We start from the raw sequence: 14,103 nt of genomic DNA, 5'->3' as shown, positions 1-14,103 counted from the left end.
CTTTGTCCAAATACCCACACTCACGGTCTTTGTACTTGGAACACTTGATACATTTAAATGGTGTAGTTCATGTATTTGGCTGTGTTCAAGTGGGTGTGAAGATCCAAAGTATGCATGTAGAATTTCTTACCTCATGGTACACACTTAGTGAGTCCATGTTAGTCCAGGTAGAGGAAGCGGTTCTCACTGTCTATGGAGGGTCAGAAAGATCTTTCATAAAAAAAAAATTAATTTGTGTTCTGAAAATGAAGGTTTGGAATGACATTAGGGTAAGTAATTAATGTAAGAATTTATTTTGGATTAACTAACAAATAACCGCATTTGTGTGGACATTGCCTAAGCCAAAATCAAGTGAAACTCCATGCTTAATATAATATCTTGCACCTGTGGTTACTCTGCTACCACACCTCTGTTAACTGACATTATATGACATCTACTAAAAAGTTGAATAAATATCTTTGGTTCTCCTACAGTGTAAAAAATCCGACCAGCACTTCAAACCATACTTGAAGCAGCATCTTCCCAAACGTTTGCATTATGCCAACAATCACAGAATTGAGGAGGTTCACCTGATGGTCGAGAGGAAATGGCACATAGCACGGTAAACTACCTACCACAAAATTACTTTTAATAATCATGTTTAAAATAGTTAACATGTCCATTTTTTTTGTTTTATTGATAAAGATACATAAACCTAACTATGCAAAGATGATTTTCTTAATTAGTGCTTTTGTAACAGAGCAGACAAGGCAAGAAATGTGCAGATCCATCTACAGATTTTTATTATAAGACATGGTCAGCAATACAGGCAGTAAGCAAACAGGTATGTCCAAAGTAAATCACAAGAAAAGTCTAGGGAACAAGCGAGGGTCAGTCGACAGCAATCCAAGCAATAGTCCAAATAGGGGCAGAGTCCAAACTGATGACCGGGGTATCCAAGAATACTAGGCAAAAGGTCATACATGGGAAAAACAGACAAGGCAAAAGTAGTATATAGCTAGGGTAACTCGAAATGGTTCCATGGAGTGCTGTTAGTAGGAGAGCGATGCATGCAAACAATACTTTGATCAATGGTAAGTCTATAGCAGGGTTCCTCAAATCTCACCCTGGAGGTCCAATGCACTGCAGAGTTTAGCTCCAACCCTGATAAAACTCAGCTACCTGTGATATTTTTTTTCCAATGATCATGAAGACACTGATTAGCATGATCAGGTGTGTTTGACTGGGGTTAGAGCTAAACTCTGCAGGAAAATGGATCTTTAGGTCCACATTTGAGGATCATTGGTCTGTAGCTTCAGTAGTGTTTAATTGAGTGCAGCTGTGTAATCGGGTGATTGTGATATTGGTGACAGCTGTCTGTATGCAGTCAGTGTAATGGTTGATGGGAAAATGTAGTCCAGGAAGGTGTGCCACAGTCTGAATGGTGTAAGAGTCAAAATAATGCGAGGGTGACCTCTAGTGTTCAATGGACTGGAATCGTGACAGATTAATTTTCAAATAACAATATTTTAATTAACTTGGCTAAAATGCAAAATTACAGATTTAACAATTAAAAAAACAACATATATTATCTATTTATTTCGTAATAATAGCATAATGAAATAGATCTGGCAGTCCACTGCAAAATCCAGTCTTTTTGCCCTTCTGCTTTGGAAAGCATCAAATAATTTTAAAATGCAATCCAATGAAGGAAGCAAAGTAGCCAAACACAGACATTTTTGTTGATTTCTAAAACGTGATATCAAATAGAAGGTTTTAGGTTTGGCTGCCATGCCAAATAATGTGCCTGCTAGCTTTTCTGATTATATTGAGTGTTTTTGTGAACATATATGCTATAATAAATAACATTTTATAATAAGGTTCCATTATTTGATGCATTAAAGTTTTAGTTAATTATTGTAAAGTGTTTGTATATAGTCAGACTATAGAACTGTTTGTTTTCTTTTCCCATGTGTTCTGTGACCTAGCTTCTGTAAATCCTCATTTGAATTAGTTCATAAACTGTTTAGTCCCGTGTTCCCTTGTCCGGTCTACTATGTCCCTACGTGTGTTCCAACCTGTCTGACCTGTGTTCTCCCTTTTGAGGATTATTATCATCTTCATGCATTTCATTCACCATAGCATGACAGAAGACGAAACCAAAAGTGAAAGTAACAGTGTGTTTTCTCACATTTTTGTTTTTGGAAGTATTTTGGTGTAATTTTTGGTTCCATCAGATGTGGCTCATCAGCTCTTCATACACCATTCATTAGCATGAGTTACCGCATACGTTATGAAAAAACAAGGCCACTTTAAATAGTGCTGATAAAGTTGTTACATATCTGTGGTTTCCTGTCTGTGTTTTTCTCAGTCTCTTTAGTCATTCTGTTCTGGTGTGTCTAGTCATCATTCTCATTTCTATGAGGTCTATGTCAAGTTGATCTACATTTCTGGATTTTCTAATTAAAGTGTGTAATTAGGGTTGGAAGACAGAGTTTGGACAGTCCTGCTTTTGATTATCTCCTTTTGTCTTTGTGCATTTGGAACTTACCAGCCAGTGAGTAAGTTAATTTATATAAATAAATACATATTTTAAAATGTTGTATTAATGTAGAAATAAAAATTAACTTTGAATGATAAATACTGTATTATTCATTTATTACACACAGTTTGTGATACCTAATGCATTAACCTTGTTATAAACAGCAAGCATGAACCTCATTAAATGTTCTTTGATTTCTGAATAAATTCTTCAAACAGTGGTTCAAGAGGATGTAATGCTGTTTCTTCAAGAGTCACTCAAAGCTTCTCTGTCCACAAAGCCTATGAAAGATGAGTCCTAATGGATTTGACAACACTTCAGCTTGTTATTCTTAAGTGAGGGTCAGTTTTTAGGATTTTGTAGCTTCTGAGAACCTGATACATTTCACTTCTGGAGACTCCAGGAAGGTTGCAGTTCTGGAAAATAATGGCACTTGGAACTAAATGGTTCCTGATGGTTCTCACCTAATTCTTGACATTAATATTGAATTGTTTTGCAGTTAATGTAACTTTTCTTCTCCACCTATTTTTTGTGATTATTTTATTAGTATTGCATCCTTCTCGTGAACATTTGATAAGTTTTAACTTTTAATCAGAGTTCAATCTCTATTTGTCTAATTTTATCTGGAAAAAGAAACTTGCCTAATAATTTTGAATATAAGGGACCTAAATATAAGGAGTCTGACTTTCTGCCTTCCAGGACAATTAAATATCACTTACATATGATTAAATACAAAATCAATAGTAGTAATTAAGATTAATATGAATTGTTAAAAATAAAATGTCACCAGGTTTTTAACTTACCTAACATAATTTGGACCACAATGTTTTTCTTTTCATTAGATGTTTCTAAGGACACCATAGTTCCTAGTATGCTCATTTGATACTAAAATAAGTTTATAAACTCCAATAAATAAATAAAAAAAAGATCAATGTATTTAGCCAATAGCTTATAACTCTTCCACCATAGATGAGGATGAAAAAAACGGAGAGGCAGGTTCAGCAACGGTTCCTCACAGCAGGGCTGACTACCTCCTATGTTTGGCTTGGCTAAGAGTAGCACCCCAGTGAATGAAAGCATTGAGGCAGACTGGTGAAGATATAGTCCTGTCTAATCGGTGGCTCCAAAGTCATGAAGTAAACTACTTTATTGCTTGGACAGTCTCACCTGGCCTGTAGGTCTTTGCATGATGCAGACAGTTAAATTAAATTAAATAGAGCATTTATGAGTAGTCTCATTCATTATTTGAAGATGCTGTTTGCTGTATGGAACACTTGTGCAACTTATGCAACACTGGAATTGCAGATTTTACTTTAGTTCATGCTTTCCAAAAACTAAAAATTAAAAGTTTACAGCACAGTGATTACTGAGGTTTAGTGTGCTTCAGGTTTCAAATAATTTAGCTCTGCCACATAGCTTTACCCAGCTTATTCAGTGGACTGAATTTATTTAAATACTGATTTATTCTAAGGAATTCAAACACTGGACTTAATATATAGTATTTTGTCAGGATCCTGCCATGACTGCCTTGTCTCGTCAATGTTTTAATGTTTTTTTTTTTAGGTTTTTTCTATTTGTTTTGTGTCTTTGTTTGTCTGCAACATTCTTTATTTGTCCCACCACCTTGTTTCCCCTGGTCACAGCCCCTTTTTTAGTCTATGTCTACTTGTTTTGTCTTGGTCTTGAAGATATCTTTTGATCTTGCTGAATTGTTTTTGATCTCTTATCTAATTATTTCATTTTTCTCTTATTTTGTCTTTGGTTTTTTTTTTTTTATTTGGTGCATTCTAATCCTAGTTTTGTTACCCCTTTTGACATTGGTTTTAATTAATCTATTTAGATTTTGGGTCCTCTTTGAGATTACTTTGACTAGTTTAGGATTAGAGTTATCGTGTTTTGTCCTATCCTGTCCTTTACCAGGATTCCCTAGCCGGACCTGGAAGCAGCTGTCCACTCTCACGTGTCAAGTCTCTTGTTCTGTGAATTCCTGTCTTGGTGGCTAGACTTCTTGCCTAGCTCTTCCTCTAGAGCTGCCACCTCAGCAGGCTCAGTGGACGTTCATGGCAAGGATCTTGGAGTATTCCGACTCTACTTTAATCTCTTCTTGGGGCGATCCCCTACCACAATAGGAAATTGACTTCTTCTAAATATTTGCACCATAGCAGGGACTCCAGAGTCAGCCTGCAGAGACCATGCCACCCTCCCTCTCCCGTCGCGTCAAATTCAAGGCCCTCTTTAGTCTTCCACTTTGAAGCATGAACTGAGGAGGAAAGAGTAGCTAAGACTGCTGCATCTGTTTCAGAGTCCACTGTGTTAACTGCAGTTAATGTACAAGGAATCGTAGCAGAGGATTCTAGGTCTGTTCCAGTTATCCCTGAATCTATCCAGTCTTCTTCAGTCACCTCAGAGCCAGACTGTAGCAACCAACCTGCTCTCTTACCTCACTGAGTCCCAGATCATCATCTGACTCCAAGGAAGCGCAAGTCAAGAATAAGGAACAGATTGAGCCCGCTTCTGCCAGCCCGGAGCCAGTCAAGTTTAATTCAGTTATTTCAGAAGCAGTCAAGCCCACTCAAGTCATCGCCTACTGTCGAGTCCACTCAAATCCTGCCAGGATTGGTTAAGGTAACTTTAGTTATTCCTGAGTTGATTGATTGAGAGGGTTGCAGTCATTCAAGAAGTGGCCTGTCGTGCACCCTTGAGCCCAACAGAATGTAAGATGAGGGCACAAATTGTGCAGCCAAATAGAAAAAAACCTGACACTGCACCATCTGAATTATTTATGAGGCCTGTTCTGTCTAAGGTGGGCACTCAAATCAGCTTAGCTGCCTTAACTGAAACTGTTCTTGACCTGGCCAGAGCATCTCACCCTGCCTGTTATGGCCTTGTGGGCTATCTCAGAACAACAAGAAAGTTCTGTTTTGCCCACACACTAATCCGGTTTGTCATGCCATGCCTGTCTGTAACGTCATACCCTCTAATCCTGTTCTGGCCACCTTTTCTCCCCCTCATTCTCCTTGCTGTCTTGTCTATGTCTTGTTAATAAAATGCCCTTAGATCCTCATTTGCACCTGGGTCCCATTTTATGCAGATCCGTGTCATCTACAAATACTAACTTGTTTTTATTTATATTTTATTATATTTGCTTGTGTTTTAAAAATTATTTCTATAGTTGAAAAATTGCTCCATGTCTTCCACAAATGTTTTTTTCTTTGAGGAGAAGAACATTTAATATACTACTTGTCTCCTGATACAGGAAGTTCTATGAATCAAAAAGGAATCATGGGAAATGTGGGTTTGCTGGTGATCACGGATATGACAATAAGATCAACAGCATGCAGGTATGTTTGAATTGCAATTTTCATAGATACAACTGGAAATGTTGTGCAGGTACTTTTGTGACTTGCTTTCTTTTCAGACCATTTTCCTTGGATATGGACCATCTTTCAAATTCAAGACAAAAATTCCACCTTTTGAGAACATTGAGCTTTATAATGTCATGTGTGGTAAGAATCTTTTTTTCATTTTGTAGTAATCCTCCTGACTAATTCTGATTACATCATTAATTTAGATTTTCAGCACAAAAGCACTCTCTTTATAATTATGCATAATGTTTCGGGTCTCCAGGTCTACAAGACAGGAAAATTATGCTCATAATATAAACATGACAGTCAACTGACATCATTAACAAAATGTAAAGTATTAAGTTAGAACTGAGACAGGACAGACTGGGAATTGGGTTACAAAAAACAACGATACAAAAACGTGAACAGTAGCTTGCTGTTTAGTTTATATTCCCCATAATTATCTCTTGCTAGCACATTAATTTTCAATATCAATGTATGAATGCAATAGTGTAGAGGAAAGTGTGCATTTGACCCGCTCTGGTGTCAAGAATGAATTATGTATTATATGAATTGATTTAAAGCGGATATGTAACATAAATTTTACATGTTATTAAATTAAAATAAATATATTTCTATTTAGAAATTTAAAAAAATAACTAGAGCAAATATGTAAAAGTTTTTCACTACCCTAAAAATGCATACTTGGAATAATGCTTGATTGTTTAATGCTTTACAGTGTGCCAAAACATACATTTTTTTGTCACTGTGTATCCCAGATCTCCTTGGTTTGAAGCCTGCCCCTAATAATGGTACTCATGGTAGCCTTAACCAGCTTTTGAGGGCCCCTGTATACATACCCAGCATGCCTGAAGAAGTGAGCAAGCCAAACACTGCAGGACCAGTCACAGGTTTTAATGATGACCTGGGCTGCACATGTGAAGATAAGGTCAGCGATAGAGTATTTTCAGATCTCTTCTCTTTTTTTTAAATTTCTATTAGGAAACTATGATTTTGAACACTTAAAATAATAGGTTTGTTAAGGTAAAAATTACTATTATGCTAATATTGTTGTTCATACTTACCCTAATATTTGGCTTTTGTGTGTAATTTTTTTATCAATGTAAAAAAACTAACTACTCCATATCATATTTGGGGTTCCTTACTGATGCTTATAAAGTCTTTGCTTCATGTGCATGTACTAGAGATGCATGGATGAGCTAAAATGTCACCCGAATCCTCTGCTTCAAGTAAATTATCCACCTGCCATGGAAGATGGAACCAAACTTTGTCAAAGCCATAAGGGGGTAACGGTAAATAAATAGGCAACACTGATAATAGGCTGCTTTTAAATGAACATTTACTAATAAAACAAAAGGTTCTTTTTTTTTTGACAGATTATAGCCTACACTTTCTTAAACATAGCATAGCATAAACACAGGCTTTACTTCTTTCAAACTTTATCTGTAATGTCACTGTTTCTGTCACTGCAACTTTCCTAACAGGCAAACACACAATTGTTTCTATGCCTGATGGAAAAAGTGTTAAAAAAAACGACCATTATGTAGAGAATATTTATTAGAGAATATATTTGATTTCTTATCCTCCTGCAGCCCATCCAAAATTAATTATAATGCTGTTTTTTTTTAGTGTTTTTTTATCAATGTCTGTATTTTTTTTTTTCTCCTTAAGTCCTGCTTGCAAGTTGACTTCTGTTTATTTCTGCTTTATTTATTTATTGTTTTTCTCTAAAACTGCCTAGATCAGAGATTTTTCAAAATGTTCTTTGAGCCTCCCAAAACTCCAAATGTAGCACTCCTTTTATTCCTAGTTTTAGGAATGCCCTTGAGGCCAAAATAAAGATGTCTTCCACTGAATGTCATAAATTATTTACCAAGTATGTACTAATTTTTTTTTTTTTTTTTTTTTTTTTGGTTCTGCTTCTGAGAGTTGATCAAAATATTCATTGTTTGAAACAAGTCATTGCTGCAGTTCCATGCATGTTTGTATGGGTCTTTGTGTTGGTTACCTGACAGAAAACTATGAATTTAACTAATTACTTAAATCAGCTGGGTTAAATAAAGAAGACATCAAAAAACATGTGCTGGGGAGGCTCAAGGAAAGGTTTGGAAATCCCTGGCTTATATGTAGTTTCGGTTAATTCAGATTTCTTTTTACTGGATTCTTTTTTATTGATTTATCCCCTTGCCTCTAAAAGTGCTTTTGCCTTCTGCTCAGATGTAGATCATTTGCTGGAGGTTTTCACCTTTAATCTTTTGCAGTTGCGTTCAAAAAGTAGAGGGCAGAGGGCACTGAAAGTGACCCTAGTAAGAGGATATAACCTGGAGTCACTGTGGCTCTGTCTGTTACAGAACAAGGTGGAAGAGCTTAATCAACGACTGAGACAAGTTATTGATGGTAACTCCTTCCCTTCTCTTTGGACTGGGACTGTGATGCTGAATGAGTTGTTTGATGTACATTTAACTTTCTAAAAAAAAATATGTATATATATATATATATATATATATATATATATATATATATATATATATACATACATACACACACACACACACATACACTCACTCACTCACTCACCCACTGGCCAATCACATGGCAGCAACTTGATGCATTTAGGCAGCAGAATGGGCAAAAAAGGTGATAAAAATAATTATTTTGAAAAATAATTGATTGATTTAAGTGACTTTGAACATGGCATGGTTGTTGGTGCCAGACAGGCTGGTCTGAGTATTTCAGAAACTGCTGATCTACTGGGATTTTCATGCATAACCATCTCTAGGGTTTACAAAGAATGGTCCGAAAAAGAGAAAATATCCAGTGAGCGGCAGTTCTGTGGGCGCAAATGCCTTGTTGATGCAAGAGGTCAGAAGAGAATGGCCAGACTGGTTCGAACGGATAGAAAGGCAACAGTAATCCAAATAACCACTCGTTACAACCGAGGTATGCAGAAGAGCATCTTTAAATGCACAACACATCAGACCTTGAGGCAGAAGACCACACCGGGTGCCACTCCTTTCAGCTAAGAACAGGAAATTGAGGCTACAATTCGCACAGGCTTACCAAAATTGGACAATAGAATATTGGAAAAACGTTGCCTGGTCTGATGAGTCTCGATTTCTGCTGCAACATTTGGATGGTAGGGTGAGAATTTGGCGTCAACAACATGAAAGCATGGATTCATCCTGCCTTGTATCAACGGTTCAGGCTGGTGGTGGTGGTGTAATGGTGTGGGGGATATTTTCTTGGTACACTTTGGGCCCAGTAGTACCAATGGAGCATTGTGTCAATGCCACAGCCGCCCTGAGTATTGTTGCTGACCATGTCCATCTCTTTATGACCACAGTGTACTCATCTTCTCATGGCTACTTGCAGCAGGATAACACGCTATGTCATAAAGTGCGAATCACCTCAGACTGGTTTCTTGAACATGACAATGAGTTCACTGTACTCAAATGGCCCCCACAGTCACCAGATCTCAATCCAATAGAGCACCTTTGGGATGTGGTGGAACGGGAGATTCGCATCACGGATGTGCAGCCAAAATACCTGCAGCAACTGTTTGATGCTATCATGTCAATATAGACCAAAATCTCTGAGGAATGTTTCCAGTACCTTGTTGAATATATGCCACAAAGGATTAAGGCAGTTCTGAAGGCAAAAGGGGTACAAGTAAGGTGTACCTAATAAAGTGGCCGGTGAGTGTGTGTGTGTGTGTGTATTATATATATATTTATTTTTTTTCTTATTTTTTATAGCTGCCATGCTTCATAATTAAATTCCAAGAAATGCAAAAGGACAATTTTTTTGTTACAGTGGTATGCGAAAGTTTGGGCACCCCTGTAAATTTTCATGATTTTCCTTTATAAATCATTAGTTGTCTGGATAAGAAAATTCAGTTAAATATATCATATAGGAGACAAACACAGTGATATTTGACAAGTTAAATAAACTTGATATGATTTATGGAAAGTGTGCAAGAATTATTTAAACAAAATTAGCCATGTGAATAAATTTAGGCACCCTTGTCATTTTATTGGTTTTAATACCTTTAGCACTAATTATTAGAACTCAAAATTGGTTTGGTAACCTCGGTGACCCTTGACCTCCATACACAGGTGAACCTAATCATGAGAAAATATTTAAAGGAGGCCAATTGTAAGTGTTTCTCCTCTTTGCATCTTCTCTAAAGTGTGGCAACATGGGTGCCTTAAAACAACTCTCAGATGACCTGAAAACAATAATTGTTGAACATCATGGTTTAGGGGAAGGATACAGAAAGCTGTCTCAGAGATTTAAGCTCTCAGTTTCAACTGTGAGGAACTGGAAGACCAGAGGCACAGTTCTAGTTAAAAAGTGGCAGACCAAGGAAAATATCAGATAAGCAGAGGCGCAGGATGATGAGAACAGTCACAGTCAAACAATAGACCAGCTCCAAAGACCTACAACATCATCTTGCTGCAGATGGTGTCAATGTGCATCGTTCAACTATTCAGCGCACTTTACACAAGGAGATGCTGTATGGACGATTAATGCAGAAAAAGCCTTTTCTCTGCACATGCCACAAACGGTGTGGCTTGAGGTATACTAAAGCACATTTGGACAAGCCAGCTTTATTTTGGAATAAGGTGCTGTGGACTGATAAACTTATTTGGGCAAAACAAGAGGCGTTATGCATGGCAGAAAAACAACACAGCATTCCAAGAAAAACACTTGCTACCTACAGTAAAAAATGCTGTGGGGCTGTGTGGCCAGTGCAGGGACTGGGAATCTTGTTAAAGTTGAGGGTCGCATATTTTCCACTCAATATCAGCAGATTCTGGAGAACAATGTTCAGGAATAAGTGACAAAGTTGAAGTTGCGCAGAGGCTGGATCTTTCAACAAGACAACGACCCTAAACACTGCCCAAAATCTACTAAGGCATTCATGCAGAGGAACAAGTACAACGTTCTGGAATGGCCATCTCAATCCCCAGACCTGAATATTATTGAAAATTTATGGTGTGATTTAAAGTGGGCTGTCCATGCACGGAAACCATCAAACCTGACTGAACTGGACATGTTTTGTAAAGACAAATAGTCCAAAATACCTTCTGCCAGAACCCAGACTCTAATTGGAAGCATTTAGAGGCTGTTACTTCTGCAAAAGGAGGATGCACAAAATATTTTTTCTTTTGTGGTGCCTAAATTTATGCACATGGCTAATTTTGGGGTGCCCAAACTTTCGCATACCACTGTATCTTGTCAGTGAAGCTTGTTCTGGAATCAGTGGTAAATGCCATTACATGCGCAATTTCACGTTGAGCAGAATTTACTACACAGAGCCTTTGTTCACTTACAAGCTGCACAAAAACACGCTTTACAGAACCAGCTTTACAGACAAGATGCGCATTACATTTTGGCAGATTATTATTGTACAGCAAATTTTGTAGTATGCATCTTTTCCATACAACAACAGTTGACAGTGACCACAGCTGTCAAAAACATTAATTTAAGTATCTAGGAGTTGGTAGTTTGACTTGCTATTGTCTTTATAGTTATGTGAAATGTGGCAAATTTATTCATTGCTATGAACAGATTTGCCACATTTCACATAACTCTAAAGACAATAGCAAGTCAAACTACCAACTCCTAGATACTTACATTAATGTTTTTGACATTAGAGAAAAATAAGTCATATGACTTATTCGGCCACAAATGAATGAAAATTCTGTTTCCATTTACCCACCCTCATGTGGTTCCAGATGTAGTAATATTGTCACTTTTTCTTCATATTAAAAGATTACTCTGATTGTCTTTTTTTCCCTTTTTAGACAACAGAAATCTTCCCTATGGTCGGCCAGCAGTCATGTTCCGCACCAAGTATTACATCCTTCATCATAGTGACTACATTAGTGGCTACAGTGAAGCTTTGTCCATGCCTCTTTGGACGTCTTATACTGTATCTAGACAGGTCTGTTTTCAGTTCACAAAACAAATTAAATACATACTGTTGTATTAAAGTCTAAACCTGACTGTGTGGATGTTCTGTTACAGGTAGATTTCACCCCTCTGACTGAGGCTCTGAGTAACTGTGTTCAGCGTGATATTAGAGTTCCTTCAGCATACAGTCAGTCCTGCTCAAACTACCGTGCAGACAAACAGATCTCCTACAGCTTCCTCTATCCACCTCGTGAGGTTTCCTACTCTCTATAATGTGAACCATAGCTTCAGGAGTTTCAAAGTTCAGTCCAGTTCAAAAAGCGAACTGGAAAGAACTAGTATATCACTAGGCTTAATCTGTCTCGATAATCAAGTTAATTGAACCCAAATAAAACAGTATTAAAGAACAAAATGAAAAAAAAAGTTACAGTAATAGTTTCTATGAAGCATGTATTTATAATATATTATAAGGGTATTCTTAAGGTATTTTAATGAATTCATAATGCATTATAAAACCCTTTTATAATGTTGTATCTTCTCATGAAGAGATAAGAACTGTTTTAATGTGTTATAATATTTACTATTTGTGGTTATAGCTTTTAACACAGTGAACATCATTCATTCACTTAAGTTAAAATGGATGGTTACAATGCATTATAAATCTCATATCCATTTTGCTTGTTGCTTTACTTAAAGCGGACAAATACCACTTGAGTAATAATGACAACAGTAAAAAAAAAAAAAAAAAAAAAAATTCAAATAGCCATAAGTTTAAATATCAGATCAGATGAATGTGTAGTGACACATTTCATTTGGTATATATATATATATGTATGTATGTATATGTGTATGATCAAAACTAACGTCTTAAATACTTTCTAATTTGAGTGGTATGTGTGTCACGGAGTGGTTTAGCGTGAAAAGGAGCACTCGACGAGAAGTTAACGAATTTACTCATGCACACATAAAGGAATAATAACTCGGGCAGGTAGGCAGACAGGCAGATAAACTAAACCACATAAACATTGACAAGATCGGATCCACAGAACTGAAACAGCAGGACTTAAATACACAATGTAAAATACTTAATAAATGAGACACAGGTGAAGACGATAAAGACAATTAATTAAAGTAGGTCACAGAGCACATGGCACACGACAAAAATAACAACAAAAGAGTCCACGTGTGTGACAATGGGTAGGTTTTTGCAGGAAATTTGAGCATGGCACTGCATCATTATGTCACATTTGTATACAAAGAAGCTGTCCCGGCAAGTACGAGTTATGGCCACATTCGGCTGAGGATTCTGCAGGAGGTGCATTGTTTAATTATAGCATACTCACAGCAGCTGGAACAATTAAATGTCAAAAAATTATTTTAATGGTGGATTGTGTAACAATTTGGTAGCACAAATTATTGTAAAAAATTTTCCCTCAGTTGGTCGGATCAAAGTGTGGCAGACCTATTAATTACACCTTTAGATGACTATATCCTCTGAAAATTCTTATTTGGGTCATATATTTCAAGACGTAGTTTAGAATCTGTGATTTTTAAGTACAGGATTCCCACTGATGCGTAACTGACAGGCGTTTCCTCCAAGTGGAGCTGCACTGGAGTGTAACCCCACATGGGATGTAATTCCACAAGGAACTGCAATAACAAGTTTTTAAACATAGATGGCAACAAAGAGGCAAAACGTTCAGACTGCAGCTTTAATTTTTAAGATATAAATGTATATGATATAGTAGATTTAATACGGTGTTCTTTGTGTGTTATAAATAATTATAAGTTATAATTATTACAAGTTATATAATAAGTTATAGTCACTAATACGTAAACTTTTTTTATTTATTTGAGATTGTTATAACAAAGTTTTTTTAATAATGCATTAATTAAAATGCCTTTTAGAATACCCTTATAATGTATTATAAATACAGGCTTCATAGAAAGTGTTACTTTTAAAGGTGACCTATTATGCAAAAATTCACTTATACACATTCTGTATTTTTTTTTTTTTTTTTTTTAAAGTTGTTTGATTCCTACATCCTTTAAGTGACATTCTGCATCATCATCCCATACCCACATGGAGGTGCCACCATCATGCAAAGAGTCACAGGGACCCAAAGTGTTCATCTCGTTCAAGTCCATTTATTTGTAAAGCTCATTTAAAAATGTCCACAAGACTGACCAAAGTGCAGTACTCGTACTGTTCATCAACTATGAACACATAAAACAGATATACAAACTTATGAAAAAATTAGTCATAACTTTCTAAATCCTTCAGTCCGTAGGACTCTT

The 14,103-nt window shown here is 36.5% G+C and overlaps 1 protein-coding gene across 8 annotated transcripts in view; it reads left to right on the top strand.

The window, feature by feature from the left end:
- Positions 1 to 14,103, top strand: part of LOC122360600 (ectonucleotide pyrophosphatase/phosphodiesterase family member 2-like) — a 53,819-nt gene that overhangs the window by 18,953 nt on the left and 20,763 nt on the right. For 6 of the 8 annotated variants that reach the window (XM_043261367.1, XM_043261361.1, XM_043261369.1 and 3 more), the window contains exons 15-22: positions 474 to 601; positions 5,778 to 5,862; positions 5,940 to 6,027; positions 6,645 to 6,814; positions 7,071 to 7,178; positions 8,238 to 8,283; positions 11,697 to 11,836; positions 11,920 to 12,055. In XM_043261367.1, coding sequence (XP_043117302.1) covers positions 474 to 601; positions 5,778 to 5,862; positions 5,940 to 6,027; positions 6,645 to 6,814; positions 7,071 to 7,178; positions 8,238 to 8,283; positions 11,697 to 11,836; positions 11,920 to 12,055 — 901 coding nt within the window. Of the gene's footprint in view, positions 1 to 473; positions 602 to 5,777; positions 5,863 to 5,939; positions 6,028 to 6,644; positions 6,815 to 7,070; positions 7,179 to 8,147; positions 8,284 to 11,696; positions 11,837 to 11,919; positions 12,056 to 14,103 lie in introns of all 8 variants that reach the window. The other 2 variants (XM_043261363.1, XM_043261362.1) reach the window with 2 other exon arrangements.

Source organism: Puntigrus tetrazona, chromosome 16 (genome assembly GCF_018831695.1).
Source record: "Puntigrus tetrazona isolate hp1 chromosome 16, ASM1883169v1, whole genome shotgun sequence".
NCBI classification, from domain to species: Eukaryota; Metazoa; Chordata; class Actinopteri; order Cypriniformes; family Cyprinidae; genus Puntigrus; species Puntigrus tetrazona.
Note: the sequence above shows the minus strand (reverse complement) of the source record. Positions and strands in the feature narration are given on the sequence as shown.